The 25,991-nt window shown below is 56.6% G+C and overlaps 1 protein-coding gene across 3 annotated transcripts in view; it reads left to right on the top strand.

Annotated features, from left to right (window-relative positions):
• The window catches only part of Col5a1 (collagen type V alpha 1 chain), a 141,898-nt gene that overhangs the window by 97,995 nt on the left and 17,912 nt on the right, over positions 1 to 25,991 (top strand). For all 3 annotated transcript variants that reach the window (XM_070014973.1, XM_070014972.1, XM_070014974.1), the window contains 25 exons: positions 891 to 935; positions 1,315 to 1,368; positions 2,218 to 2,271; positions 4,349 to 4,402; positions 5,121 to 5,228; positions 6,513 to 6,602; positions 6,717 to 6,770; positions 8,044 to 8,151; positions 11,131 to 11,238; positions 12,585 to 12,638; positions 13,805 to 13,858; positions 13,943 to 14,050; positions 15,033 to 15,086; positions 15,186 to 15,293; positions 16,606 to 16,659; positions 17,812 to 17,919; positions 18,492 to 18,545; positions 18,798 to 18,851; positions 20,515 to 20,568; positions 20,984 to 21,037; positions 21,557 to 21,664; positions 21,747 to 21,800; positions 22,596 to 22,649; positions 23,932 to 24,039; positions 25,156 to 25,209. In XM_070014973.1, coding sequence (XP_069871074.1) covers positions 891 to 935; positions 1,315 to 1,368; positions 2,218 to 2,271; positions 4,349 to 4,402; positions 5,121 to 5,228; positions 6,513 to 6,602; positions 6,717 to 6,770; positions 8,044 to 8,151; positions 11,131 to 11,238; positions 12,585 to 12,638; positions 13,805 to 13,858; positions 13,943 to 14,050; positions 15,033 to 15,086; positions 15,186 to 15,293; positions 16,606 to 16,659; positions 17,812 to 17,919; positions 18,492 to 18,545; positions 18,798 to 18,851; positions 20,515 to 20,568; positions 20,984 to 21,037; positions 21,557 to 21,664; positions 21,747 to 21,800; positions 22,596 to 22,649; positions 23,932 to 24,039; positions 25,156 to 25,209 — 1,809 coding nt within the window. The remainder of the gene's footprint in view (positions 1 to 890; positions 936 to 1,314; positions 1,369 to 2,217; positions 2,272 to 4,348; positions 4,403 to 5,120; positions 5,229 to 6,512; positions 6,603 to 6,716; positions 6,771 to 8,043; positions 8,152 to 11,130; positions 11,239 to 12,584; positions 12,639 to 13,804; positions 13,859 to 13,942; positions 14,051 to 15,032; positions 15,087 to 15,185; positions 15,294 to 16,605; positions 16,660 to 17,811; positions 17,920 to 18,491; positions 18,546 to 18,797; positions 18,852 to 20,514; positions 20,569 to 20,983; positions 21,038 to 21,556; positions 21,665 to 21,746; positions 21,801 to 22,595; positions 22,650 to 23,931; positions 24,040 to 25,155; positions 25,210 to 25,991) is intronic.

Below are 25,991 nucleotides of genomic sequence, written 5' to 3'. Positions count from 1 at the left end.
GGGCAGTTTCCATGGAGATACTTTAGGAGGGGTCCTTCCTCCGCTGCCTCTGGGAAGCCGTGTGGAGCTGGGCCAGGTGCCGGAGGTGGCTGAGGCCAAGAGAAGCAGGACCTGCGGGGTCTCAGAGACCCCAGGCAGCCAGCCCTGACACCACCAAGTTCTGGCTGGCAGAATTTCTTTTCTGGAAATCTATCCAGGACCTACAGAGAGATCTTTACTAGAAAGTTCTTTCTTTCTGGCATGGTGGGAGCCAAGACCACACCCCCCCCCCTCATCCCAGCCCATCCTCCCCCTGCTTGGAAGCTCCCCAGAGAGAGATGTGAAGGCAGCCCATTGGATGGTGATGCTGAGCTTGTTTCCAGGACAGTGGGCTAGCCTCCTGTTGGCCTGCCTCCTATTGGCTGAGGCAGAGCTAGCCCATCCCTTGGCTGACAAGGACACCAGAGCATGCTCCCATGTGGAGCTCAGTCAGTATCTTGTGTTCCCAGAAGCAGACGCCAGGCTTTGGGCAAAAGTTTGTAGTGTGTTAGAGTCCCTGCCATCAGGTGGGGGGAGGCGGGCAGTAGCAAGATCCCCACGTGTGGCTTTTAGTGGCTTTTTGGTGGTATTTCTTGCCTGGGCCCAGCCTTTGTCAGGCTGCAGGGGTTCGCTGTGCAAATGTCACCGCCCTGCAGATGTCAGATAAGTGTCAGCTCTGCACAGAGGAGGGGACAGGTGACCTCTAGGGGCTGCAGCTCAGTGCTGACAGGCTATATTCCCTGTACAAGGTCAGGATGACCTTGAGAAGAGCTCAAAGGCAGTATCTTGCTGGTTTGCTTGGATGAGTCATGGCCAGAGCCCTTGGACTGGACTCACAGTGTGTTTTCCTCTCTCTCCTTCCCTTCCTCCAGGGCAACTCTGGAGGCGATGGCCCAGCCGGACCTCCCGGGGAGCGGGTGAGCCACTACTGCTCTAGATGGTGGGAATGTCTCCAGGGGGCAGCTGGCTCCAAAGACCCTTATCTACACCTCAGTGGAGGGGGCGGGGGACCCTGGAGTGGTTTATTTGGGATATGTTTGCCACCCACTAGGCCTCATTTTGTGGGTCCAAGATGATAAGAAACTGGCCACTTAGCCCTGAGGGGCTGGGTGTGGCCCTGTGGCTAGTCCTGTTAGCATCCTGGCAGGGTGAAGCCTGGGCCAGAGAAAATGGGGGAAGGTGGTGAGGAACAGTGAGTGAGAAGTGGTCTGCGCTCAGCACCCGCTTGGCATGGGACAGCGGTGGGGGGCACCGGGGACAGGACTTCTGCCCTCTAACCGACTGCTCTCTCCCCAGGGACCCAGCGGACCCCAAGGCCCCACAGGTTTCCCCGGCCCCAAAGGCCCCCCGGTGAGCAGTGCGTCCTCCTGCAGGGGTGGCTGGTCAGGTTCCCTGGTGTGGTCACCTTTGTCCCCCTAAGAGCGCCCAGCGCAAGGATGGGATGATTCACACTGGGGTGGGAGACCCAGGCCAGGGGGTTAAAGACTTTGCCCTGGGTCTGGCGTAGCTGCCTGTCCTTGGTGTTGCTTGGCTGTGGCTGTAGCACCCTGAGCTCTGCCTTCATCGTCACTTGCTACCTCCTCTCTGTGTCTTCAAGTCCCTGTTTTGCGGACATGGGTCACGGATCACCCCCATGCTAGCATGACCCCCACGTAGATGCATTGACCTGGCAAAGCCCACGATTCAGATGAGGGCCTCGCTCATGGGCCCAGGGTCTGGACTTCGATAGATCTTTTGGGGGACACAGTTCGTCTTACGGACATCATCTTCCAACATGTATCTTCTCACCCCCTCTAAAGTGAAAAACTTTCCTGCCCAACAGCGGGGGACAGGGGCAGAAGTTGGGAGTTTGGCTGCCCGCTACATGGATAGGAGTCCCAGTGTGTCTAGGACACCACCCCTGGGTCTTGGGACGCTGGCTGGGATCCCAGCCTCCGTTTCCCCTGAGAGAAGAGCGTGCTCACGGTGCACCATTTGAGATGGCTCTGAGGATTCAGCCCCTTCACATCTGGCAGGGGCTCCTCCAGGGCACCCAGTTGTGTGGTCACTGTTGGGTGACCACCTTTCTCAAAGAGGATCGAGGATCAGGGTTACTGCAACAAAATGGTGATGTCTCTTGCCTGATGTGGCCCTGGGTCCCACTAACTGTGGCGCTGCTCGGAGCTCAACTTCACTTCTTTCCTTTGGCTGTTTCTTCAGGGCCCTCCCGGCAAGGATGGGCTCCCCGGACACCCTGGACAGAGAGGCGAGACGGTGAGTGCTGTGGGTGCTGGGGGGTGTGGTTGGCTCAGCCCCTCCCTGGCTGGTTCTCCTGGCCAGGCACGCAGTCACTGTGAGGTGCAGTGTCTGGCTTGGGAGAGACCAGCCAGCCTGGGAAGGCTTCTGCAGGGGGGATCACTTCCCTGGGGTCCACCTCCCCAGCCTGGACCATCTGTGGTTGACTTGAGGGCAGGCCAGCAGCTGCACGGGCATCTGTGGGGAGAAAGTAGCTACTAGCTTCTTGCTGATTTTATCAGCCTTGCCCAAAGGCCACGTTTTAAACCACCAGGACAGAGTGTCACCGGCACACTGAAACTTTGTGCCTGTATTCTTTGTTTCCCCCTCCCACGCTGAAGAATTGGGAGTGCATCCTAGCATGATCTCTGTGGAACCTTAACTGGAACGCACATGGACAAGTCTACATTTGCAGTGTGCTGTGCAATAATTGGTGCAGCAAAACTTCAAGAAAAGGGCCATAGGTCTGGGGCCAGTCCAGGAGATTCCAGCCTGGGGGCTGATGGTGGAGGGTGAGGAAGGTGCCTTTATCCTGCTCCTGAGCTATGCTCAGATGAGGACTGCTTTTGAACTTGACTTTGTAATGGAGCCCACTGCTTCCCACTGAGAGAGGATGCATTTGCCAGAAGTCTGATCATTTCCTGGACCCTTCTTCTGCCATTAGGGACAGTGATCGTGGTTGCTTCTGGGGGCCTGGCGTGGGCAGTGCCAAGTAGCCTCCCCATAGATGTGCTGTGTTTTTGCTTTGTGTACTCTCAGTCCAGATTGAAGGACAATTTGCACAGATGGACGCTTTTCCCCCAGTGGAGGCCACTCAGGGACCGGCAGACCCCTTTGTCTCTGCAGCCCGGTTCTTTGCACTTGGTCTCAAAAGCTTTCTGTCAGCCCCAGCATCCCCTGGAATGGGTCTTTAAAGGCCTCATCTGATAACATTCTGCCTCTTACTTTTTGAAGAGTCCTTTTGCTTTTTTTTTTTTTGGTGATGGTGCTGAGACCTCTTTTAATTACACCTTTGCCGGTGTTCTAGGCAACATGCTGGCTGATAAATGGAGATTGCTTTGCTCTTTCGTTTATAGAGAAAAATTAAAACCTTTCTTCCCATCTTTGCCCATGTTTCTCTAATGCCTTTCCAAGGATACATGACAGAGTGTTTGCACATTGTGTGCAATTCTTTGGTCTTATTCTAGAAAGATGGTGGTAAAACTCATTCAGCTACTCATCTTCCTCCTCAGTTTCTGTGGTACTGGTGGGCCATCTCTGAGACCCACCTGGGGTGCACAGTCCCCTTGGTCATCCAGTCCAGAAACCCCTGGAGGACAGTTTTCCTGGGGCCTGGAAGTTCTTTCTGTTTTTAATGAAGCACAAGTGCTCAGACGTGGTTCACATGGCCCAGTGGCTCTGCATGAGATCCCAGACGCTGGCGTAAGGCCCACCCTATAGTCCTAACTGTGGCCCTGAGACCACCCCTGCCCTCTCCGAGCTGGAGTTTCCTCTAAGGCCTCTGGTGGGTCATCCCGTGTCCCTGTGGGTGGCACCTTGCTCCACCTGCCCTGGGCCGCTGTCATGCCCAGAAGTCACGCTCACAGGGCCCTGGGAGAGCTCTCCCCATAACAGGAGCATTTAGGAAGCAGAGGCAGCCCTGGCCTGGTCACGCCTGACCTCCACATGAGCTCATGGAGCCGAGAGGAGATCTGAAGTGCAGGTTAAGAGAAGCCAGGCCTGGCTGTTTCCCGTGCTAAATACACGGATGGGAGCAGCCAGGCAGATCACCCACCGAACATCAAGAGGCACAGAGGACAAAGACTACAAAGTCTACTCAGTGACCCAGAGACATGAGAGACACTCTCAGGTTTAAAAATCCCCTTCTCAGCACAAAACTACGCCAGGATGCCAACTCCTCTGGCTCCATTACCTTCATGAGATTAATATGGCAACGGAGCCAGCGGAATGGCTTGAAAATGAAGTCTGGCTTTTGGGCTATGTGGGGCTCTGATGAGGCTGCGGCAGGGCGGGGGCGGCCACCAAAGTAACAGCGCGCATCGCACTCTCTCCACAGGGTTTCCAAGGCAAGACGGGCCCACCGGGTCCTCCGGGCGTGGTTGGCCCTCAGGTGAGACCTCCAGCCTCACAGGGGAGATGGTCAGCGTTGGGTTTTGGGTTCTGAAGATGTATACCCCACTCACGAACAGCCGCAAGTCCGACAATGCCAGCCAACTGTAGGAGATAGGTCCCATGCAGGAGACCCCACAGGAAAGAAAGGGCCAGGGGCTGACTGAGCATTCGGCTTAGGCCCAGCCACTGGATTGAGGGTGGCCTGAGCCACGGTCCGATGGGCCTGGGCACTGACTCCAGCTTCTGGAGGACAGAGCCCGGCTGTGTCCACTTGTCCTTGCTGTGAGCAGCCAAGGCACCACGTTCTCCCACACTGGCTTCCTGCCACGCCACGGAGCTCCAGCCCCAGCCATGGTAGATTAACAAGAGCACTGACGCCTTTTAGAGCAACACACGGGGCAGTGGCCACCTTGCCTCTTAGCCTCTCAGAAACCACACACTTCATGTAACAGGAAATAAGATATTGACCCTCTCATCACAGAACTGAAGCTGAGGGACACATGGGCTTTTGTCCTTCCATCCTCAGTGGCTGACTTTCTGCACCCCCCCACCCCACCCCTCCCTGCCCCGCAAAAGAATGGTTCTCATTCTGTCCCAGAGAGGTGGTAGCCTGTGGGGGTGGGGCGCCAGCCACAGCACGGGACCAGCAGTGTCCTCCCAGCTTGCCCAGAAAGCCAGTTGAAATGGACCGTAACCATGCTCGTTTTCCCCTCTAGGGTCCCACGGGAGAAACGGGTCCGATGGGCGAGCGTGGCCATCCGGGGCCTCCAGGTCCCCCTGGTGAACAGGGTCTCCCTGGCGTTGCTGGGAAAGAAGGGACAAAGGTGAGTCTCTAGGAGTGCTGGTCTCAGCTGACCTTTCCCTGGGGATCCTTGAGGACGTTGTATTTTGTCTTGAGTGGGTAATTTCTCAAGCAAATGCTTCTCATACTTGTTCGCTTGCCAAACCCACAAATTTAGCTGCACTCTTCCTTGATTTGAGCTGTGCTTTGGGCTGACCTGCTGCGGGGATGGAGCCCAAAGAGAACAAAACTTGGGGATCAAAACCATCCCAGGCACCTGCTCGCCGAGGGCTCCTTCTCTTGCTGCCCAGCCTCCAGAATCATTGGACAAAAGCCCCTACACCTCCACGTCCAGTACAGATTTAGTCGAAAGTGACTCTTTGAAAGTCTCTCGCCTCAGAAGGCTGAAAATAAATTCTGAAAGTGTTTCTGTTCTCACTATGATCCTCCAGCTGCCCTTCCCTCCCCCCCCCCCACCTTCCTACCTAGCCAGGTTAGGAGGCCCTAACATAAAAATAGCTCCTCACTCTGCCTTTTAGTAAGGGCTCAGGATACAAGCTCTGAGGACTTTCCTATGACTGCATTCGTGGCAAAGCATTGAGAAGAAGCACACGTCTGTGTGTGCACGTACTTAAGTAAATACGTATGTACTTGGGCATACACACTACACACATGTACATATGTGCATAAATTTGTCCACCCAGGTTTACAGAGCTTGCTGAGTTGGAAGGAGACCAAGGATAGTTGATCTTTTGGTCTGAGCCCGGGGAATTCTGGAAGACACCATAGCTTTTTATAGCCCTTGGAGAGGGAAGGGTACAGGCACAGATGGTACCTCTTTTCAGCAAGTCCCTTGAGCAGTGAGTCCTTGTAGGGTGATTTCAGCCCTGATTCCTTCATCTAGAGATGAACACTAAATTCATAGTGCAGGTAGAAATCACCCCAAGTCACCCCAACCCCTGCTCAGGCCCTCAAGGGACTTCAGGGGCTAGACCTCCATGAAGGGCAGGGAGAAAGTTACAGGTCCTTCCCCCAGATCCTCACTGTGCCAGGCTGGGGGAGAGGCTCACGGGTGTGCACCTGGGCATGCACAGGTATGCACCAGGCCCTAGGTCTGTTCCCCAGCACTAAACCCCCAACAGACAAAACCCAATGATTCCTTTGAAGGTCAAGAGGCCCAGAGAGGCCCCAGAGCAACCGGATCCCTGGATGTAGGGGGCTGGGGAATCTGAACTGGCATTGACCCTGCAACTCCCCTCAGGGCAGGTCAAGATTGGGAGTCAGTCATTCCTGAACACGCTCACCTCTGCTCTGCCTCTGTTCTCAGGGTGACCCAGGCCCTGCTGGCCTCCCAGGGAAAGATGGCCCTCCAGGATTGCGTGGCTTCCCTGGGGACCGAGGGCTCCCTGGTCCTGTGGTGAGTGAGGGGCCTAGTGGTTGGGCGGGGCCATGGGAGGGACCTGGAGGGTGGGGTGGGGTAGGGTGTGGTCCTGGGGGCTTCTCACCTGACCCACATCTCACCGCTTTGCAGGGAGCTCTGGGACTGAAAGGCAGCGAAGGCCCCCCGGGACCCCCAGGCCCTGCGGTGAGTCAAAGCTTTCATCCTGTCCTCTCCTTCAGACCAACTCCACAGGCAAGACAGATGGTTCCCCGAGGCCGGGCGGGCATGATGCACCACCCCGTGTGTCCTGGGAGGACCGGGGAGCCCAGGGCCTTGGTGGTGGATGTGGACTGTGTACTGGAGCTTGTGGCCTGGGGGCACTGTGTGTGAATGGAGTAGGGTGTAAGTGGATGGAAGGGGGGATGCAGGGCTCACGGGTTCCAAGGATGTGCTGTAGGACTGGGCGAGCTGCCCCATGCAGGCCAGGGGTGGAGCCTCAACCTGTCAGTGCAGCGGCTCTCCTCTGCTATCGCTTGAACTCATTGACCCTTCCACCCTCAAGACCCCAGTGGTGAGAGGAGTAAGGTCTTTGCTTCCCCAGACTCACAGCTGTGGTCAAGCTGAATAGGGGTCTGGGGGGCTCCCCCCACACTCCAGGACAGGACTGCAGGCTCCCCTCTCCCCTCTGATGTTGCTTGAAATACAGCATTTGCCTTACAAACAAATCTCTGCCATCCAGAAGGGCTTGGTGGCTCTGTGGGAGGTGGAATCGTGGGAGGAGAGCTGAGGAGGTGGGATCATGGGAGGGGAGGGGAGGAGGTGGGATCATGGGGGGGAGGTGAAGAGAAGGGATGGTGGGAGAAGAGCTGAGGAGGCGGGGTCGTGGGAGGAGGGTCAAGGAGGTGGGATCATGAGAGGAGAGGTGAGGAGGTGGAATTGTGGGAGGAGGGCCAAGGAAGCAGGATGATGGGAGGAGGGCCGAGGAGGCCGGATCGTGGGAGGAGAGGTGAGGAGGTGGAATTGTGGGAGGAGGGCTGAGGAGGCGGGATCATGGGAGGGGAGGGGAGGAGGTGGAATTGTGGGAGGAGAGGTGAGGAGGTGGGATCGTGGGAGGAGGGTCTAGGAGGTGGGATCGTGGGAAGAGAGGTGAGGAGGTGGGATCGTGGGAGGAGGTGAGGAGGTGGAATTGTGGGAGGAGGGCCGAGGAGGTGGGATCGTGGGAGGAGGTGAGGAGGTGGAATTGTGGGAGGAGGGCCGAGGAAGCAGGATGATGGGAAGAGGGTCGAGGAGGCAGAATTGTGGGAGGAGGTGAAGAGATGCCAGATGACATGGGGCCTCCAATCCTAGAGTAAATAGTGGGTGTTTGCCGAGAGTCTTAGGGAGCCACTGAGGGCTGTGGCGTAAGGGACATAACTGAGTGCTGTTCTAGCAAATCTCTGCAAGCCTTTGAAGCAAACTCTTTTCTTGCCACATCCAGGGATCTCCTGGGGAGAGGGGTCCGGCCGGTGCGGCTGGCCCCATCGGAATTCCAGGGAGACCCGGACCCCAGGGACCACCAGGGCCTGCTGGAGAGAAAGGAGCTCCTGTAAGTACTGCTTTTGACTTGAAGAGTCCTCTCCAGAGTACCAGGGACCCCCCTTCCATAGCTGGCATCAGCTCTCCCCCAGGGTGCCCCCCCACGGGTGTGGGAAGAGCTGGTAAAGTGAGGTCACCCTTAGGGAGTGTGGTACTCTGAGGAGCCGTGGCCGAGGCCGTGGGCTCTCAGCTCCCCTGCACACTGTGTGGTGGGTCTCCGCCCTGCCCGACTCTCGGCCAGTCACCTGTGTGGATGGCCCCTCTGCTGGCCCCACCCACAGCTCGACTTAGAAGAGTGGAGTTTGGGTTTGCTTGTTTCTTGTACAGGGGATTGAACCTATGTCCCCTCCCTTTTGTTTGGATTTTGAACTTAAGGCTTCATGCTTGCCTGGCCAGAGCTCTTCCTCTTGAGGGACACTCCCAATCCCCTGTTGCTTTAGTTTGTTTTTCAGATAAGGCTTCGCACTTTTTCCTGGGCTGACCTTGGATCTTAGTTCTCTTACCACTGACTCCACAAGTAGCTTGGCTTACAGGCATAAGCCACCACAGCTGGCCCTGTATTTTTGGTTTTGAAATAGGATCTTGCTAACTTTGCCCAGGCTGGTCTCAAACTGGAGATCCTCTCGCTTCTGCTTTCTAAGTAGCTAGGATTGTAGGCATGCAACACTATGCTCAGCTTACATTTGTTTGTTTGGTTATTGTTTGTGTCTTTATTGTGTCTTTATTTATACTGGGGCTGGACTCTATCTAGGGTCTTGGACATAGCGGTTGGCAAGTTCTCTACCTCTTGGCCATGCCCCTAAGCCCACAAGATGGGGCATGATGGTGCCTTTGCCAATCTGAGAACAGAGCAGATATGGAGAGAAGCACTCTAGCCGAGAAGGGTTAGGAGCTGGGTCAGAGAATCAAGGTCTGCTCCTCTGCGAATCAGAGTCTGCAACGTACCTTTGCCCTCTCCCACCTGCCCTGCTTTTAGTCAGCCCTGTAGACAGATTCTAGTTGCAATGTCTTATAATGGCTCAGGCTCGGAAGGGACCTGACAGGAGGGGAACCCAGCCAGCTCGCTGCTGGGCTTCTGTACCCACTGAGTTGTCTTTAGCGAGATATGATTTCCTGTGTCTTCTACTTCTGGGGGCCCCAAGTAGAAAGAACAGATTGGTTTGTTCCTACTTAAACCGCCCTGGACTGTCTCTGCCATTAAGGGTCCAGCAACACATTTTCCAAAGTCTGACATGTATACCGTCTCCAGAGAGGCTCAGGATGTGGGTCCAGCTGTCCTCTGCACCAGAAAAGACAATCCTTCTAGCACCCAGTACACGCACACACCGAGCTCACACGTTTGGCTATGAAGGTTTGGCTCATTGTTTCCAGAAGTAAATGTGTAAGCTGGCGGTTTGCTAGAGCTGCCCTGTCCGGCAGCAAGTTCGAGATCTTCCTGAAGCTCTGGAGCAAAGGGATGGTCAGGAAAAGGTCAGAGCAGCCCAAAGGTCCCCCACTCTGGCTGGACATGTGGGTCAGAAGGCTGCCCTAAAGCCCCACGCACAGCCGCGGCATTTTCTGGCTTAGGTGAAGCAGATTTTGGTACCAACAGGAACCAGATGTGAGGAGTAGCGTGTGACGGGTGGGTGGGGAAGCCTGGCCATCCCTGGCTGTGTTTGGAGACCAGCGTTGATTGTGCCTGTTCTCATTTGTGCCCTTTTCTCCCCCTTGTACTATGCTTACTTTCTTGTACCCTTGGAAGAGAGGGTTCTTGGCTGGGGTGAGAAAATTTACATCTCTCACAGGGTGATAGGTTGGCAGGCAAAACTGAGCCTAGCAAGAACTTAGTGAGAAGCTTCGGAGGTTACCAAGAGGTGGAGCAGGAGGAAAGTGAGTCAGTGATGAGGCTAGGAAATGTGTGTGTGTGTGTGTGTGTGTGTGTGTGTGCGCGCACCCATCTGTGTGCCTGCATGCCTGTGTGTGCGTGTGTGTCCACATCTATCTCCCCAAGCACACACGCCCCATGTCTGGGCATTTCTATGTTTGTGTATATGTAAGTATGTACACCTGCATATCTGAGTCTATATGTCTGGATGCATGTGCACGTATGCTTCTCTGTGTGTGCAGGTATGTGCAATGCGTTTCTACATGTTCTTGTTTGTGCTTATGTGCACACACACAACACGAGTCCCATGTGCCTGTGTGTGCAGGCATGGCTGTATGCACATGCATTTGTGCAATATGTGCACATAATTATATCTTTTATGCACATGAATATGTGCTGGTATGGGCTTGCACAATCAGGCTGACCACAGATTCACAAAGATAACATGGTGGGTGGAGGCTGGAGCTGGGGATGTCCTGGACACAGCTGGGCCCTGCACCCTCAGACTCAGGACTTTAGTGACTAGATCTGAATCCCCGCTGTACAGGGATTCACTTTGTTACTGTCTTACACCACGGTGACAAATACTTTAGAGAAGCCATGTAAGGGGGAAAGATTGAGTTATAGGGGTTTCAGTCCGTGCTCAACTGGGTCCGCAGTTTCTGGTCTGTGGTGGGGCCAGGCATCATAGCAGAGGGGTGGGTCGGGCAGAGCTGCCCTCCCCTGGCAGCCAGGGAGCAGAGAAGTGAAAAGCCCCAGGGTTCTGGTATCTATCCAGACATGCCCCCTTGGCCCACTTCTCCAGCCAACCTTTGCCTCCTACAATTCTACCATCTCCCCAAATAGCCTCACCAGCTGGGGACCCTTTCTGTTGAGGTCGTCATACTAACTGTGCCTCAGGTTCCCTATCTGTAAAGAACAGCTCTTCCCGGGATGAGGATGGGCGAGGTGTAGTGACCCGCTGGACACTTAGGGTCCAGGCTGGGCTGAGTTGACCCATAGTGCATCCTGCTGAGAGCCCTTTGGCTGTGGTGGTGCCTAGCTCCCTCCCTGCCCCCTCTGTGGGGCACTGAGTGGGTGGTGGTGTGATCCCACACGTCATCTGGGCTCTTCTGTCCTCTCTAGGGCGAGAAAGGCCCACAAGGCCCGGCTGGTCGTGATGGCCTCCAGGGTCCCGTGGGGCTTCCTGGTCCGGCTGGCCCTGTGGGCCCCCCCGGAGAGGACGGGGACAAGGTAAGGAGTGTGGGGAGCGATGGCAGGTGAGTGTGAGGGCATGGGACTCAGCCCACGGACCGGGTCAGGCTGACAGCCCTGGCCAGCTCAGTTCTGGAGTAAGCAGGTGCTAACAGCTCTGGGCGGCTCAGTTCTGGAGTTAGCAGGCGCTGAAAGCCCTGGGCAGCTCAGTTCTGGAGTTAGCAGGTGCTGACAACCCTGGCCAGCTCAGTTCTGGAGTTAGCAGGTGCTGAAAGCCCTGGGCAGCTCAGTTCTGGAGTTAGCAGGTGCTGAAAGCCCTGGGCAGCTCAGTTCTGGAGTTAGCAGGTGCTGCGCAGTGGCCTGCTGGCAGTGGTCCCCACGGGCAGGTGTGTGCTGGGGCGTGGGCCCCCGCCCTCTGCTTGCCAGGGTTTGTTGGTGCCCAGGACTTGTGTCATCACTGGCCGGAGCAGAGGAGAAAGCTCCCTGCTCCCCTCTGAATCACTACAAATCTGGAGTCTGGATTTAACAGGGTTTTACTCAATATCTATTTTTAAACATCTTCCCCTGAATTATCAAGGCTCCGTTTCATTAAACGCTTCCTAATCTGATGCTATTACCGAGGCTCTCATATTTTAGACTTCATTTAGTGAAGACATTGAGACTTAGCTCTTCAGCCCAACTTTCCATGTATGACAGCTCTCTGGTGACATTCCTGACTTTGTCACGTCTGCCTAGAGGACACCTCACATCTGGGGTGGGAGGCAGTGGGGCCTGGACAGAAACCTGGAGAAGAGTTCCAGGCCTTCTTTTTTTTTTTTTTTTTTTTTTGTCGGTCGTGGGGCTTGAACTCTGGGCCTGGACGCTGTCCCTCAGCTCTTCAGCTCAAGGCGAGTGCTCTACCACTTGAGCTACAGCGCCACTTCCGGTTTTCTGGTGGTTTATTGGAGATAGGAGTCTCACGGTCTCTCCTGCCCGGGCTGGCTTTGAACCGCGATCCTCAGATCTCAGCCTCCTGAGTAGCTAGGATTACAGGCGTGAGCCACCAGCGCCCGGCTAGTTCCAGGCCTTCTTGAGAACTCCGGAATGGAGTCACCTCTCGCTGTGTTCTGTTCATGGTCCAGTTTGAAAGGGAAGCAAATCTCCAGAGACTCCCCACATCGCCACATCTGCAGCTGCTCTGCACAGCATCAGCTCTGGGAGCCATCCCCCAGCCCTTGGTTAGAAGGGAGACCCCACTGAGAGTGCACGTGTGTCCCTCCCAGAAGTCACGTGGTCACCATAGGGAGGACGCCAGTTAGTCTCCAGGAGCAATGAATGGTGGGCAAGAAGGAAGGTGCCTGAGGTCTTGGGCTTTCTAATTGTGACTTTTCTTGTCTGCACCCTAGGGAGAGATCGGGGAGCCAGGGCAGAAAGGAAGCAAAGGGGACAAGGGTGAGCAGGTAAGAGCTGTGCGGTAGCCGTGCGGTGGGTGTGGACAGTCCCCACAAGTGCGGGGAGCCATGTGCATGCTTGCTGGTGTGCAGTCCGTAGGGACACACTGACTGTGTGTGCGTGGGTATGACCCTGGCCGTGGATGGGATGTACAGAATGTTCCAATGTTAAAATACTTTTAAAAGAGGGGGAGGAGAGAGGAGAAAGTAATAGAAGGGTGAACGTGGTCCAAGTGCATTACATGCAGGTATGGAAATATCTCAGTTTAATCTCTTTGTATAGGTAATATATGATCATAAAAGTGAATCCCAAGGAAGTAGAGCAGATGGTGGGGATAGGGAGATGAATGGAGAGGGTGAAGGTGGGTGAGTTCTTTCTATGTTCATAGGAACCTAGAACAATTAAACCTCGAAATTGTCTTAAGGAGGGGAGCGGGGGAAGGAGAAGAGGGGGGTGACGGAGAGAGGTGACAGGGTAAGTCTGATCGGGGTACATTGTATGTAAGGAAGTGTCACAGTGAACCCCCCTGCCTTGTGTACCACTAATATGTGCTAAAAAAGTTGTAAAGGGTAAAAAGGGGGCCGCCGTGTGCACAGGTCTTGTGGCTGGGCCTTCCTCTGCTCCAGGCCACTTTGCCCTCTAGCGCTGAGCAGGGCAGGACCCTGCTCAGTTTTTCGTCCCCGCCTCCTCTCTTTTTGTTTTCCTATCCAGAATTACTAGTGTGTTCTTACCAAAGCTCTGTAGCCCTGGCCATAAGCCTCTTCTCGAGGCTACTAGGCCTCCTTTCCGTTTGTATGGCCAGGACGGACATCATCAGCTCCTGTGCGGGCCTGAGGCTCTCTGAGGATGGGGCCTGGTTCCCTGCTTGCTCTCCTGTCCCCTGGTCTCATTGGAGGACCCTGAAGGACAGCATGGGAGCAGGGGTGCAGTGGCATCCCGTCCCAGCCCACGGGGACTAGCTGGGTGGTTCTTGATCCCCGCTGTCCATCGGGCCTCGCGTGCCTGCCTGCTGAGGCTGAATGGGGAGCCACTCAGCCTGGCTCACGTTCCCCAGGCCGGACTCCACGTGTGGGAGCTGACGTTGACCGGCCCCCACGTGGGACAGGACTCAGCCCTCCCTCGGTCCTGTCTGGGATTAGGAAGCAACCTGTTTGCCTCTGTTTGTTCCCCACAGGGTCCCCCCGGGCCTACAGGTCCTCAAGGCCCCATTGGACAGCCAGGCCCCTCGGTGAGTACCTGTGACTAGACCCCCTCGGTGAGACCCTGCCCTGCTGCTGCGTGGCCTCACCCCACCTCACTTATGTTCCCCCAGGGAGCCGACGGCGAGCCCGGCCCGCGAGGCCAGCAAGGCCTCTTTGGGCAGAAGGGAGATGAAGGTTCCAGAGGCTTCCCCGGGCCACCAGGACCGGTGGGGCTACAGGTAACTGCATTGCCCGGACTGTGACAATAGCTCCCAGGGTTCACGGGGCCCAGGGGAAACTGAGGCTCAGTGGCAGGGATTGGAAGTAATCCCAGTGCCCAGGACGCCAGACACACTGCACATCCCCATAGAAACCTGAGAAGCACTGGTCAATTGTCAGAACGAGTCATCCTCCTCCCTCTCCTTTGCCTCTTCCTCTACTCCTCTGCCTCCTCCTCCTCCTCCTCCTCCTGCTCCTTGGTGTACTCCTGAGCTGTGATCACCTTAGGCTTCCTGTAGTTGCTGGGCTGACAGGCAAGCACCATTGTACCCAGCTCCCCTCTGTTGAGAGGGAGTCTCCCAGGCTTTTCTTCCTGGGCTGGCCTTGAACCTTACTCCTCCCATTCTCAGCCTCCCAAGTAGTTGGAATTACAGGCATGAGCCACTGATGCTTGGCTTACACAAGTCCATTACCAAGCACATGTCCTACAAATGGCAGCATCTGGTGTGTTTCCAAGGCGTGTGTGTTCATAGCCACCCAGGTGCATAGGTTGTTTGGCATTTGCAAAATGCAAATCAGGGCTGTCATATGCTCTAGAGAGTGAGTTTGTACCCAGCTTTTGTTTCCTATTATGAGTGCTGAATGTCATTAAATATTCCGCTTTTATTTAGGAAAACACGGTTTTTAGTTACTGCGTAGTATTTCAGCATGTGCCGGGGACATAACTTATCCAGACGGCCCCTGCTGCCGGCTCATTAAGTTTATTGTTTTATGAGATGCTGCCATAAGTGCCTGTGTCCATAAATCTTTGCATCCTCCTCCGATTCTTTCCTCAACAAGCTTGGCGCCCTCGTACCATGGTGTGGCCTCATGTGGTAATAGACTGGTGGCAGTCTATTACCCTGCGGGGCTTGGAGGTCTGTGGCAGTGTGTTGGTGCAGAGTGAGGACAGTGGGTGTGCAGCATAGCTCATCATCTGACCTCCACGTTTCCTGTCCTCAGGGCTTGCCCGGGCCTCCAGGAGAAAAGGGTGAGACGGGAGACGTGGGCCAGATGGTAAGTGTGGCCAGGCCACCAAGACCTTGTTGAGGTGCCTGGTTTTCGTGTTGGGGTTGTTTGTATTTTGTCTGGACTCAATGCCCTTTCCTCTCCTAGGGCCCTCCCGGTCCCCCTGGCCCCCGAGGACCGTCTGGAGCTCCAGGTGCTGATGGGCCTCAGGGTCCTCCTGGCGGCGTGGGAAATCCTGGAGCAGTGGGACAGAAGGTGATGTCTATTACTTATTACAGAGGCAGCTTGGCGGCAATGTGAGAATTGAGTGTGTGTGTGTGTGTGTGTGTGTGTGTGTGTGTGTGTGTGCATGCACATGTGCACATTTGCATATATCTGCTCATACCTGCAGAGACATGCAAGGAGATGCAGCTGGGTTATTCCTGTAAATGTATTTCGAAACTTACATTGGTGAGCTGGAATTGGGAATTCTGACGCATTTATTTGTGACAGCCTTTTGCAGAAGTTCTGAATGATGCCTCCCTTGCCAGCCTTCACTAGTATCCCCAGTATCTCCCCAAGATTTAGCCCTGGCAGAAGGGACTGTCCCTCCCACCCCCAAAACGTGAGGCTTCTGAGCTTACATCTCCCCGAGTCCGGTCCTTCCTTCCCCAGGGCCCAGGCCTCATCATTGCTTCTTATTGACTTTAGGGCCCTCAGAGCAGTGAGTGAACACGATGAGCCCATGTGTGTGCTCATGTGGATGTGTGAATGCATGTGTGTGGATATATATACATCTAGGTGTGTGTGCACGTGAATGCATTGTGCACATTGGTGGTCATACACATGTACACGTGTGTGCACAAGTGTGCGGACAAGTGGGTGAACATGTGTGTTTATGCCTGAGTGCGTGTGCACCTATGTGTGTGAGTACCTGTGTTTACGCACATGTGTGCAGGTGTGGCCTGTGTGATCCAATGCTGCACGTTGCCCATGAGTTCAAGAAGTCAAACTTTAGGGAGTCACAACATGTGTTTGTGTCCCCTGGCCACTGTTTCCAGAACTTTCTTTCTGATGCAGCAGGTCACTCGGTTGGCTCAATTGTTGTGATAGGAGTGATGGAGAGAAGCACACCGCAGGGTAGAGGCCCAGCTTCCGCCCCCAGGGCAGCGCCTTCCCTCCGTGCCCCGCCCCGTGCATGTCCCTGCTCCCTGTTGCCCCTCATAGACCCGCAGACCCTTCCTGCCCACCCGAGGGCTTGCCCTTGCCTTTGTCCTGCTGCCCACGCCTTCACAGTGTCACCTAGTTCTCCAGGGCCTCGGGCACCTGTTCACCTTCACTGGTGTGGTCCCCTTGTGAATCTCCCCCTTCCCCCCTCCCAGGCCCCCACCTCCATCTGCCACGCTCCTCTGTCCTGTGCTGTGAGCCCTCACCAGGCCACGCTCCTCACAGGCCTCCCCACAGTCCTGAGCGCCACCACCTTTGAGTCTCCAGTGCCGGATGGCACACAGTCAAGATTGGCATGTGCAGGCTGCTGGACCCACAGCTGTCCTGGCCAGGCCTCGTCATGTGCTCCTTGTCTCCACAGGGGGAGCCCGGTGAAGGTGGAGAGCCCGGCCTTCCAGGGGAAGGAGGCCCCCCGGTGAGTGCCTGGCGCTGCGTGGGCATGGCCAGGATGGGAAGCCCCAGTTTGCTCCATTTAACCTTTCATGTAATGGGAATAAAAGCTGGGTGTCAGTGGCTCATGCCTATAAATCCTAGCTACTCAGGAGGCTGAGATTTGAGGATTGCAATTGAAGCTCGCCCAGACAAGAAAGTTCATGAGACTCTTTTGTACCTGGAAATAGAGCTATGGTCCGAGTGGTAGATCACTAACCTTGAGCACATAAACTTAAGGACAGCACCCAGGCCTGGAGTTCAAGCCCCAGCAATGAAGTAACAACCAAAAGATCATCATCACCCTGCTGTGCCCTCCAGTGCCAGAGAATTACAGTAAAAATGTACAAGGGTGCCGGGCACTGGTGGCTCATGCCTGTAATTCTAGCTACTCAGGAAGCTGAGATCTGAGGATCGCGGTTCAAAGACAGCCTGGGCAGGAAAGTCCAGAGACTCTTATCTCTAATGAACCACCAGAAAACCAGAAATGGTGCTGTAGCTCAAGTGATAGAGCGCTAGCCTTGAGCTGAAGAGCTGAGGGACAGTGCCCAGGCCCAGAGTTCAAGCCCCAGAACTGGAAAAAATAATGAACAAGGGAATGCAGGGAGGGTGCGTCTGCTCTGCACAGTCCTCAGCTCTGACCCATGGGGCCCATGGCTGTGGTAACTCCACTCTGTGCAGCACTGGGCCCTTGTGCTGGCTGGTGTGGGCCTGGGATTGACCCACCACCTCAGACTGGCGGTGAGGTTGGGGTTGGAGATCAGGTGCAGTTGCTAGGCGGCCGTCCTGAGGTCTGGGGGAGGACCGAATTCTCTGGCTCCTTGCTGCGCCCCTGGTCTAGGAGCCGTGGAATTGGTGGCTGCCCCATCTACCCCCAATTCCCGGCCCAGCCTCCAACTACTGCTGGGCCCAGACAGCCTGGGGCTCCTCTACCACCTGGTGGTGCGCGTAGGACCTGGGCTCAGGGAGCAGCTAGGGCTGGGATGAGAGCGGCAGCGTGGCTCCAGCTCCCCTTGAGGCCTGACAAGTGCTGGGGAAGGGATCCCAGCTCAGCGAGCACTGGGTGCAGCCCTGGCCAGCACCTGCAGGTGCATGGGTCAGCTCTGAGCACTGGACCTGGACCTCTCTTCCCTTCCAGGGACCCAAAGGAGAAAGGGGGGAGAAGGGCGAGGCCGGCCCCTCTGGTGCTGCTGGACCCCCTGGGCCCAAAGGCCCCCCCGGAGATGACGGCCCCAAAGGCAGCCCCGTGAGTAGTCTGCGGTGCTGTGGGTGCCCTGTGGGGGAGGTGTGGGGGCACCGTGCTCTCAGTCCGTTCTTACTCAGAAAAGAAATGCATGACAGCTGTACATCCTGGGAAGTTTTATCTAGATGTTTCCACGCCTGCTTCTGGGCTGAACTAGTAGAGATGGACAAGGAGAGCTATGGCGGTGGGACCCTGTGGAGGGTCAACCTTGTGGACACAGCCAGCCATGACCCATGGGGAGTGGCCCCTTCCTCTGTCTGCCCTGGTTTTGTAACAGGACAAGTTCAAGGAGGCCTGATCCAGACTCCTGAAGGTCCAGGTTCTGGCCTTAGCTCAGGTCTGCAGGGTGGCTTGCGGGCCAGATACCTGCCCTCGCCTGTCCGGTGAGCAGGAGCCTGCTGGCCACTGCTTGCCCTCTGGGAGGGTTCTACCTGTGGACCTGCACCATAGGATCAGCTGACTGCAAACGTCCAAGGCATTGACACTGCCCTGCATCCTGTGACCTGGGCAGGGGCGCGGTGGGCAGGGTGTGGTCAAGCTGCTGACTGCCCCACCCCTCCCCCTCTTCTTTTCAGGGCCCAGTGGGTTTTCCTGGAGACCCTGGCCCCCCTGGGGAACCTGGCCCCGCGGTGAGTACAGGCGGGCCCTGCATCACTCTGTGAGAGCCCCCCCAACATCCCCCTCCCCCGTCTCCTTTTTCCCTACTGATCTCTTTCTGGGGAGTTCACCTGGGGACCCAGCTTTCTCCACATCAAGAGAAGGACCACACCCTGAGCCAGTACCCGGATGCTCTCGGAAGGGACTGAGCACAGCCTGGCCTGGGGCTGGGGGGTGTTCGGGTGCCATCAAGGCAGCAGCAGGACCTTCCTCTGTTCCCACAGGGTCAGGATGGTCCCCCTGGTGACAAAGGAGACGATGGTGAGCCCGGACAGACGGTGAGTCCACCATCGCACAGGGTGTTTCTGGGTTCCAGGGACTTTGTAACTCAATCTGTTCTTTTCTGAGAAACCTAGCGCCAGTTCCCTGTGGCAGGCCCAGGAACCCCTGTGGTCCGTATAAAGCCCACAGGATGCCAGGACAGACATGATTGCTTCTTCTTTTGGTCAGTTGTGGGGCTTGAACTCTGGGCCTGGGTGCTGTCCCTCAGCTCTTCAGCTCAAGGCTAGCGCTCTACCACTTGAACCACAATGCCACTTCCGGCTTCTTCTGTTTATGTGGTGCTGAGGAATTGAACCTAGGGCCTCATGCATTCGAGGCAAGCACTATACCACTGAGCCACCTTCCCAGCCCATGTTGGCTTCTTGTATGCTTCCATTGGCTGCCATTGCAGACTGCCTATATTGATCATTTCATGTGGCCTTTGAATGATGCTATCATTTCTGGGTAGAAAAATGTCCCCTGCCCCTGCCTTTCTGTGTGGGCCTCAGGAGCCCAAACACGAACCTTTTTCCAAAAAGCATTACACCCACCAGGGATTCTGAACCGGGGCCAGGGCTCCTCTCCTTCCCCCTTCCCCAGCTCCCTGTGAACACCAGGCTTCACCATGGCCACCTAACAAAGTGAGCACCAGGCAGGCCAAGGAGAGGCCTGAGTCTCTGGGCATTTCTCACATGGTCGGCATCAGCCCTGTGCCTAAGGCCACTCACCCTTGACTGTGAGCAGTTATCTGCTTCCAGCCTGCAAGCCGGTCTCTCTGGGATGGGACTAACCCCACTCACCTCTAGGCAGGACTCTGCTTAGGAAGGACCCGATGCTCCCCATCCCTCACCCCTGGGACTTCCATGTCCCGGCCCACACCTCCTGTGGCGTGACTCCTAGGAAGTGACAGATGTCTGGGTCTGTTCTCTGCTTCTGTGATGAAGTGCCCCAGCCCAAGTTTATTGGGCTCAGATGCTGGAGTCGGGGAAGTTGAAGATGGAGGGACCTTGCCTGAGTTGTAATGTGATACAAGGCATCACGTGACAAGAGAACAAGCAAGGAAGGGGAGAGAGAAAGGCAAAGAGAGGGAGAGAGTGGGTCGCAAGTAGACAGCCATTCCCCTTTGTAACCGAGGGAGTTGTACAGTGATGGCCTCAGTTTGGTTCCGCCCTCACCCCTCATCAGCCATCACACCCCTGCCCCGCAGTGGCAGCTAAATCTCAGCTGAGTGTTTGAAAGAGCCTTCAAACTATACATTTCCTCAATAGCAGAAGACACATGTCACTAACTTGGCATGAATAGCAAAGGAAAGAAAGTCTTGCGGAGGTTCACAGGCCCAGGCAGACATCTCTGGCTCCCCAGCCCCCCATGGTTGCCCCGGCCCCTGGCTTAGTGCTCCTCTCCTCCTGCCACGACAAGATGGCTCTCTCCCAGAGTCCTGGCGGGGCCAGGGCCAATGTCTGTGTGTCCACTCTGAATGCCCACACAGTGCAGGGACCCTGCGTGCTGGCGGAAGGGCTCCTGAGTCATAGCTAGAGCCTGGCCTTGCCAGGGACTTGTGGGGCTCACTGAAAACGGGGATGTCCTGGGGTGAGTGAATGTCCTTGGTGCCCTACCCAATAGACCACCAATCCCTAACTTTTCCCGATCCCTAACTTCCCTGTTCTTTCTCCACACCAGGGATCCCCGGGCCCGACTGGCGAGCCTGGTCCCTCAGGGCCTCCAGGAAAGCGGGTGAGTCCTTCCTGAAGCGCATCTCCAATGCAGCTTCACTGCCAGAATCCCCCGGTACCCACCATAGCACTGAGGAGCGGACACGGTGTGCCAAGTGTGAGCCCCACCCAGCTTCCACCCGTCCTCGGATCTCAGGCCTGGGCTGGGTTGACAGCCTGCAACTCCCACCTTTCTGGCTGGGAACCATCTTCTCTGGGCTGCTAGAGGAGGGCCAGGCATCGTTGTGTCCCCTGGTCACTTCCTGGGGCTAATGTCCAACCAGGAGAGAGCCTCAGAAACTCAGGATGGCCAGGGCACCTCCCAGATCTGCCTGACAAGTCCTGTGGTGACCTAGATGAGCTCTGCCCCTCAACCGGCTCTGAGGCCCATGCATGCTCAGGTCAGCTCATTGCCTGTCTTGTTTGGCTTGTTCTAGGGTCCCCCAGGCCCCGCAGGCCCTGAAGGCAGACAGGGAGAGAAAGGGGCCAAGGTAAGTTGTTGCTTGGCTGGCTGGGTCCACACTGGAGCCTCTGGAGGGCAAGGGCTGGGGGAAGCAGAGATTCCTGAGGACGGGAGCTGTGGCAGCCGATGGAAGCCGAGAAGGCAGTGTGAAGCCTGCACTGCCTTGGGCATCTAGTAGAGGAAGGTAGAACTGTGCTGGGGCTCTGGGGCCATGGGTGGCAGCCATCACCTGCCCTGTGAGACTGGCGGAGACCCAGGGCCATTCTGAGGTGGCCTGGGGTGGCACCGTTTGCCTCTGTCTGGAGACCCCTTGTTAGGGTGTGAGCGAGCGGCGGGCGCTGTGCAGCTCAGGCCTGCTGGACGGGTTGGCCTGGTGGGCAGGGCCAGGAGCCAGAGGGCTGCACAGTTAGGCGGATGGGCCGTGCCCAGGGCAGCTCTGGAGGAAGCTGGGGAGGTGAGGTGTCTGGGCGGGATCCAGCGTTCTGAGCAGGAGCCTGGGCGAGCTCCCCAGGGCCTGCGAGCATCCTGACCCACCCCCTCTCCGCAGGGAGAAGCGGGCTTGGAAGGCCCTCCTGGGAAGACAGGTCCCATCGGCCCCCAGGGGGCTCCTGGGAAGCCTGGGCCTGACGGCCTGCGAGGGATCCCTGGCCCTGTGGTAAGTGTGCCGGGCACACCGGGAGGGGCAGGGGGCTGCTGGCGTGAGGCACGGGTTCATACCTGGGGTCTCTGTGTTTCAGGGGGAACAAGGTCTCCCAGGATCCCCAGGTCCAGATGGTCCGCCTGGCCCCATGGTGAGTAATGTCCCCTCAGTACCAAAGATGAGGGGTGCTGTCCCGAGGCAAGGCAGCACCAAGGGTGAGGGGTGCTGTCCTGAGATGAGGGAGCACCAAGGGTGAGGAGGTGCTGTCCTGAGATGAGGGAGCACCAAGGGTGAGGGGTACTGTCACAAGACAAGGTAGCACCAAGAGTGAGGGGTGCTGTCCTAAGACAAGGGAGCACCAAGGGTGAGAGGTGCTGTCCTGAGATGAGGGAGCACCAAGGGTGAGGGGTGCTGTCCTGAGATGAGGGAGCACCAAGGGTGAGAGGTACTGTCCCTGAGACAAGGGAGCACCAAGGGTGAAGGGTACTGTCCTGAGATGAGGGAGCACCAAGGGTGAGGGGTGCTGTCCTGAGATGAAGGAGCACCAAGGGTGAGGGGTGCTGTCCTGAGATGAGGGAGCACCAAGGGTGAGGGGTGCTGTCCTGAGATGAGGGAGCACCAAGGGTGAGAGGTACTGTCCCTGAGACAAGGGAGCACCAAGGGTGAAGGGTACTGTCCTGAGATGAGGGAGCACCAAGGGTGAGGGGTGCTGTCCTGAGATGAAGGAGCACCAAGGGTGAGGGGTGCTGTCCCGAGACAAGGGAGCACCAAGGGTGAGGGGTGCTGTCCTGAGATGAGGGAGCACCAAGGGTGAGGGGTACTGTCCTAAGACAAGGGAGCACCAAGGGTGAAGGGTGCTGTCCTGAGATGAGGCAGCACCAAGGGTGAGGGGTACTGTCCCTGAGATCCCAAGACAAGGATTCTGACCCCTCTGCCTCCTGCACAGGGTCCCCCAGGACTCCCCGGCCTCAAAGGAGATTCTGGTCCCAAAGGTGAAAAGGTAAGCAGGAACTTTGTGGGGATGGTAAGGGACCTTGTGGTAGAGCTGATCTAACACAGTGAATTGGGAGGGACAAGCCACCAGAGTGTGCCCCGGACTGTGACAGGACCCGGGAGGTGGAAGACAAAGGGAAAATACTGCCGTGAAGCTGGGCTGTGGCCTTGCTTCGGGGCCCGCGGGGCCCCTACGGAACAGATAACCTTCCAGCCCAGCACAGTTGGTGGCCAAGGCCAGCCCGGCATCTGGGAGCAGGAGCCTTGTCTGCCCTGGGTTTCGGGGCAGCACTGTGGCCAGGCAGTTTTCACTAATTGGTGGTGACTTCATTTTACCTGCATCGATTTATTCACAAGCCTAGAGAAGGCAGAGGACCATCTCTTCACCCTTCTGATAGCTCTCGCCAGCAGGCTCCCAAGCTCCAATGCAATAGAAGCTGGAGGAATCCTTCCAGACCTTTCTATGGGCTCATACAAAACAGACAAAATAGATGGCATTCGTGTTTCTTTTATTCTTTTAATTTGGGGTGAGCAGGCAGTGCTGGAGTTTGAACTCAGAGCCTCGCACCTGCCGGGCAGGTGCTCTTCTACCTAAACCACACCTCTCACCCTTTTGGCTTTAGTTTGTTTTTCAGATAGGGCCTTGTGATTTTGCCTAGTCTGGCCTCTGACCACACAAGATCCTCTCACCTATCCCTCCCATATGGCTGGGATTGCTGGCGATGTATACAAGCCGTCACCCCCCAGCTTGTTTGTTGAGCTGGGATCTCACGAACATTCTTGCTTGAGCCGGCCTCAAACTGTCTCCACTTCCTACACAGCTGGGGTTACGGAAGCAGGCAGGATTTTTCTTTCAGAAGACATACAAATGAGTGTCTTTAGCACTCTGCATCTTCCTTCCTAAACATTGGCGGGTGTATCAAGTAGAAAGACAGACAGACACACACACACAGACACACAGACACACACACACACACAGACACACATAGACACACACACACACACACACACACACACACACACACACACACACACACACACAGACGTGGCTCAGTGTCTGGGTCTGGAATTACCTGTTACTCTCCAGGCTTGGTCCTCACCGGCAAGAAGCCAGCGTGACTGTCTTATCACCTGGCCTGTCTTTCAAGCTGTCTCTAGTACTGGCAATGCTGACAGTAGTTCCTGCTAGGCTCCAGAGCCTAGCTGTGCGTTGGGGTCACCCGACCTGTGGCAATAGCCTTGACTTGTCACTGCGGGTACAGCGCCCCCCACGCCTTCCTTCCCACTAGGGTCATCCAGGCTTGATTGGACTCATCGGACCTCCAGGCGAGCAGGGTGAAAAGGGCGACCGCGGTCTCCCCGGCCCCCAAGGTTCATCTGGGCCCAAGGGAGAGCAGGTGAGTGTAGAGGCGCTCATGGCTGAGCCCAGGAGATGTTCTCGTCTACAGGGAGCTAGGCCCCTGCTTTGTCGATGGGAAAGCTGGAGGCTTGGGCCCCCACCTGGTTGTCTGGTTAGCTGGCAGAACCGTATCCCAGCAGGTAGCCGTGGTGGCCCTTGGAGCTAGAGGGACTCGGGAATCAGCCCTTCCTGCCTGTCCACGTTGATTTAGTTGTACCGTCCAGGAGATCACTGGAGACTGTGTGGCATAAAGAGCAGAGTGCTATCTGCCTCTGTCCCCACCTTGCCTCAGGTGTGAACATCTGACCCACAACGTTCCCGCAGCCACTGCCGCTAGTTAGCATGCAACCTCGGGGAGCCACGGGCAAGCAAACCCTAGCCCCCGCCAGCAGCTGCCACCACTGGGTGGTTGCAGGAAAGCAGGGTGAGGAAGGGTCCAAGGCCTGAGAAGGACAAGCATGTGGAGAGGGAGAGAAGTGTTGCTCGAGGTTGGGCCCTCCCCTGCGGAAGGACCCAGGTCTTCATTCTAGCGGGACTCTCCACTTCCCAAGCACCATTTGACTGGGCCACGCCCAGTGCATGCAGCTCCAAACTCAGTGGGAAGTCTTGGCATCTTGTGGCCAACATGGCAAAGTCCAAGCTGGGCTTCAGGTTTGCAGGAAAGGCCCGTAAGGTGGGGCTGGCCAGAAGTCTCCAGCTCTGAGCATGTGCCAAGCACCTTCAGAGGCTGGAGGAAACAGAGCGCGCCCTACTCTCCCCGGGCCCTGCCCCGGGTCACTCTAGAAGAAAGACCAACTATGAGGGTACCCAGGGACCGGAGACCATCTCTATGTTCTAGAAGCACGTGGCTCCTTGCAGTGTGGACAGGGCAGTGAGGTAGGGGCATCAGTGTTCAGTGTTCAGTGCCAGTGTTCAGGCCAGCCAGACACAGCAAAGGAAGGCGCTCCCTGCCACGTGTGCTTTGCCTAGTAGAGTCAGTGGCTGGCCACGAGCTGTGGATGAGCTCCAGGAGTCCAGGACAGGATGAGGGGACTGGGCGGTGTGGCCAGGGGGTGGAGTCACCTGCTCTGGGCCTCCTTGTCTGAAGGCTGACATATAACCTTCTCTTTTCCAGGGTATCACTGGTCCTTCTGGCCCACTTGGCCCCCCGGGGCCACCTGGTTTGCCGGTGGGTATCTGGGAGGGAGGGCTCCGTTGGGGGACTCTGGGGAGGGTGGAAGGGGGGGGGATGATGTGGGCTGAGATTTACAGGGAGTGATAGAGATGGCTGGAATGGGATCCTGGGGTAGATTGGTCTGTATACCCCATGTTGAGGTTCTAAGGGGTAGGAGCAGGAAGTGGGGGTCCTGGGCCCTGGTTTCAGTTGGGGAAGCAGGAAGAAGAAAGCCCCTGTCTCTGAGCCCTGCCTGGGAGTGGAGGCTCATCTGTAGTTTTGGGGAGAGTGAGGCAAGTCATGGCTGGTCCTGCAGCACTGCCAGTCAGTGCAGAGGGCCAGCCGGCCCCGGCACAGAGTTGGGGACTGTCCTCCCAGCACCCAGCCCAGGGACGGTCTTCCCAGCAAGCCAGGGGACTGTCCTCCCAGCCACTCTCCTGTTCCCAGAAAAGCTGGCACCCCAGAGACACCCCCACCGCCTTGCATCTCTGCCGTCCCCAACCACTAGATCTATGTAGGCTGGGCCTCAAGTGGCCAAGATGGCCTTTCCCCTGGCCCCTTCTGGGCACTGTCGTCCAGGGCTTGGGGGGAGGGTGTGTGTGTCAGGAAGTCCAGTATACACTTGCTCTGCTTAGTGCCTGCCCAGTTGTTTCCCAACTGGGGAGGGTGGCAGGCTGACTTGGCAGGGGCTGCCCTCTGTCTCCTGTTGGGTTAGCAGTGGGCACAGAGGGGACTCCTGGGGAGGGAGGGCATGCGGAGGGCAGTGGGGGCTGGGCAGGATGGGGCCTGATGGTCCC

The sequence above is a fragment of the Dipodomys merriami genome, unplaced genomic scaffold (assembly GCF_024711535.1).
Source record: "Dipodomys merriami isolate MVZ:Mamm:240054 unplaced genomic scaffold, mDipMer1.0.p SCAF_11, whole genome shotgun sequence".
In the NCBI taxonomy this organism is placed as follows: domain Eukaryota; kingdom Metazoa; phylum Chordata; class Mammalia; order Rodentia; family Heteromyidae; genus Dipodomys; species Dipodomys merriami.
The sequence above is the reverse complement of the archived record's forward strand: the minus strand, read 5'-3'. Positions and strand labels throughout refer to the sequence as shown.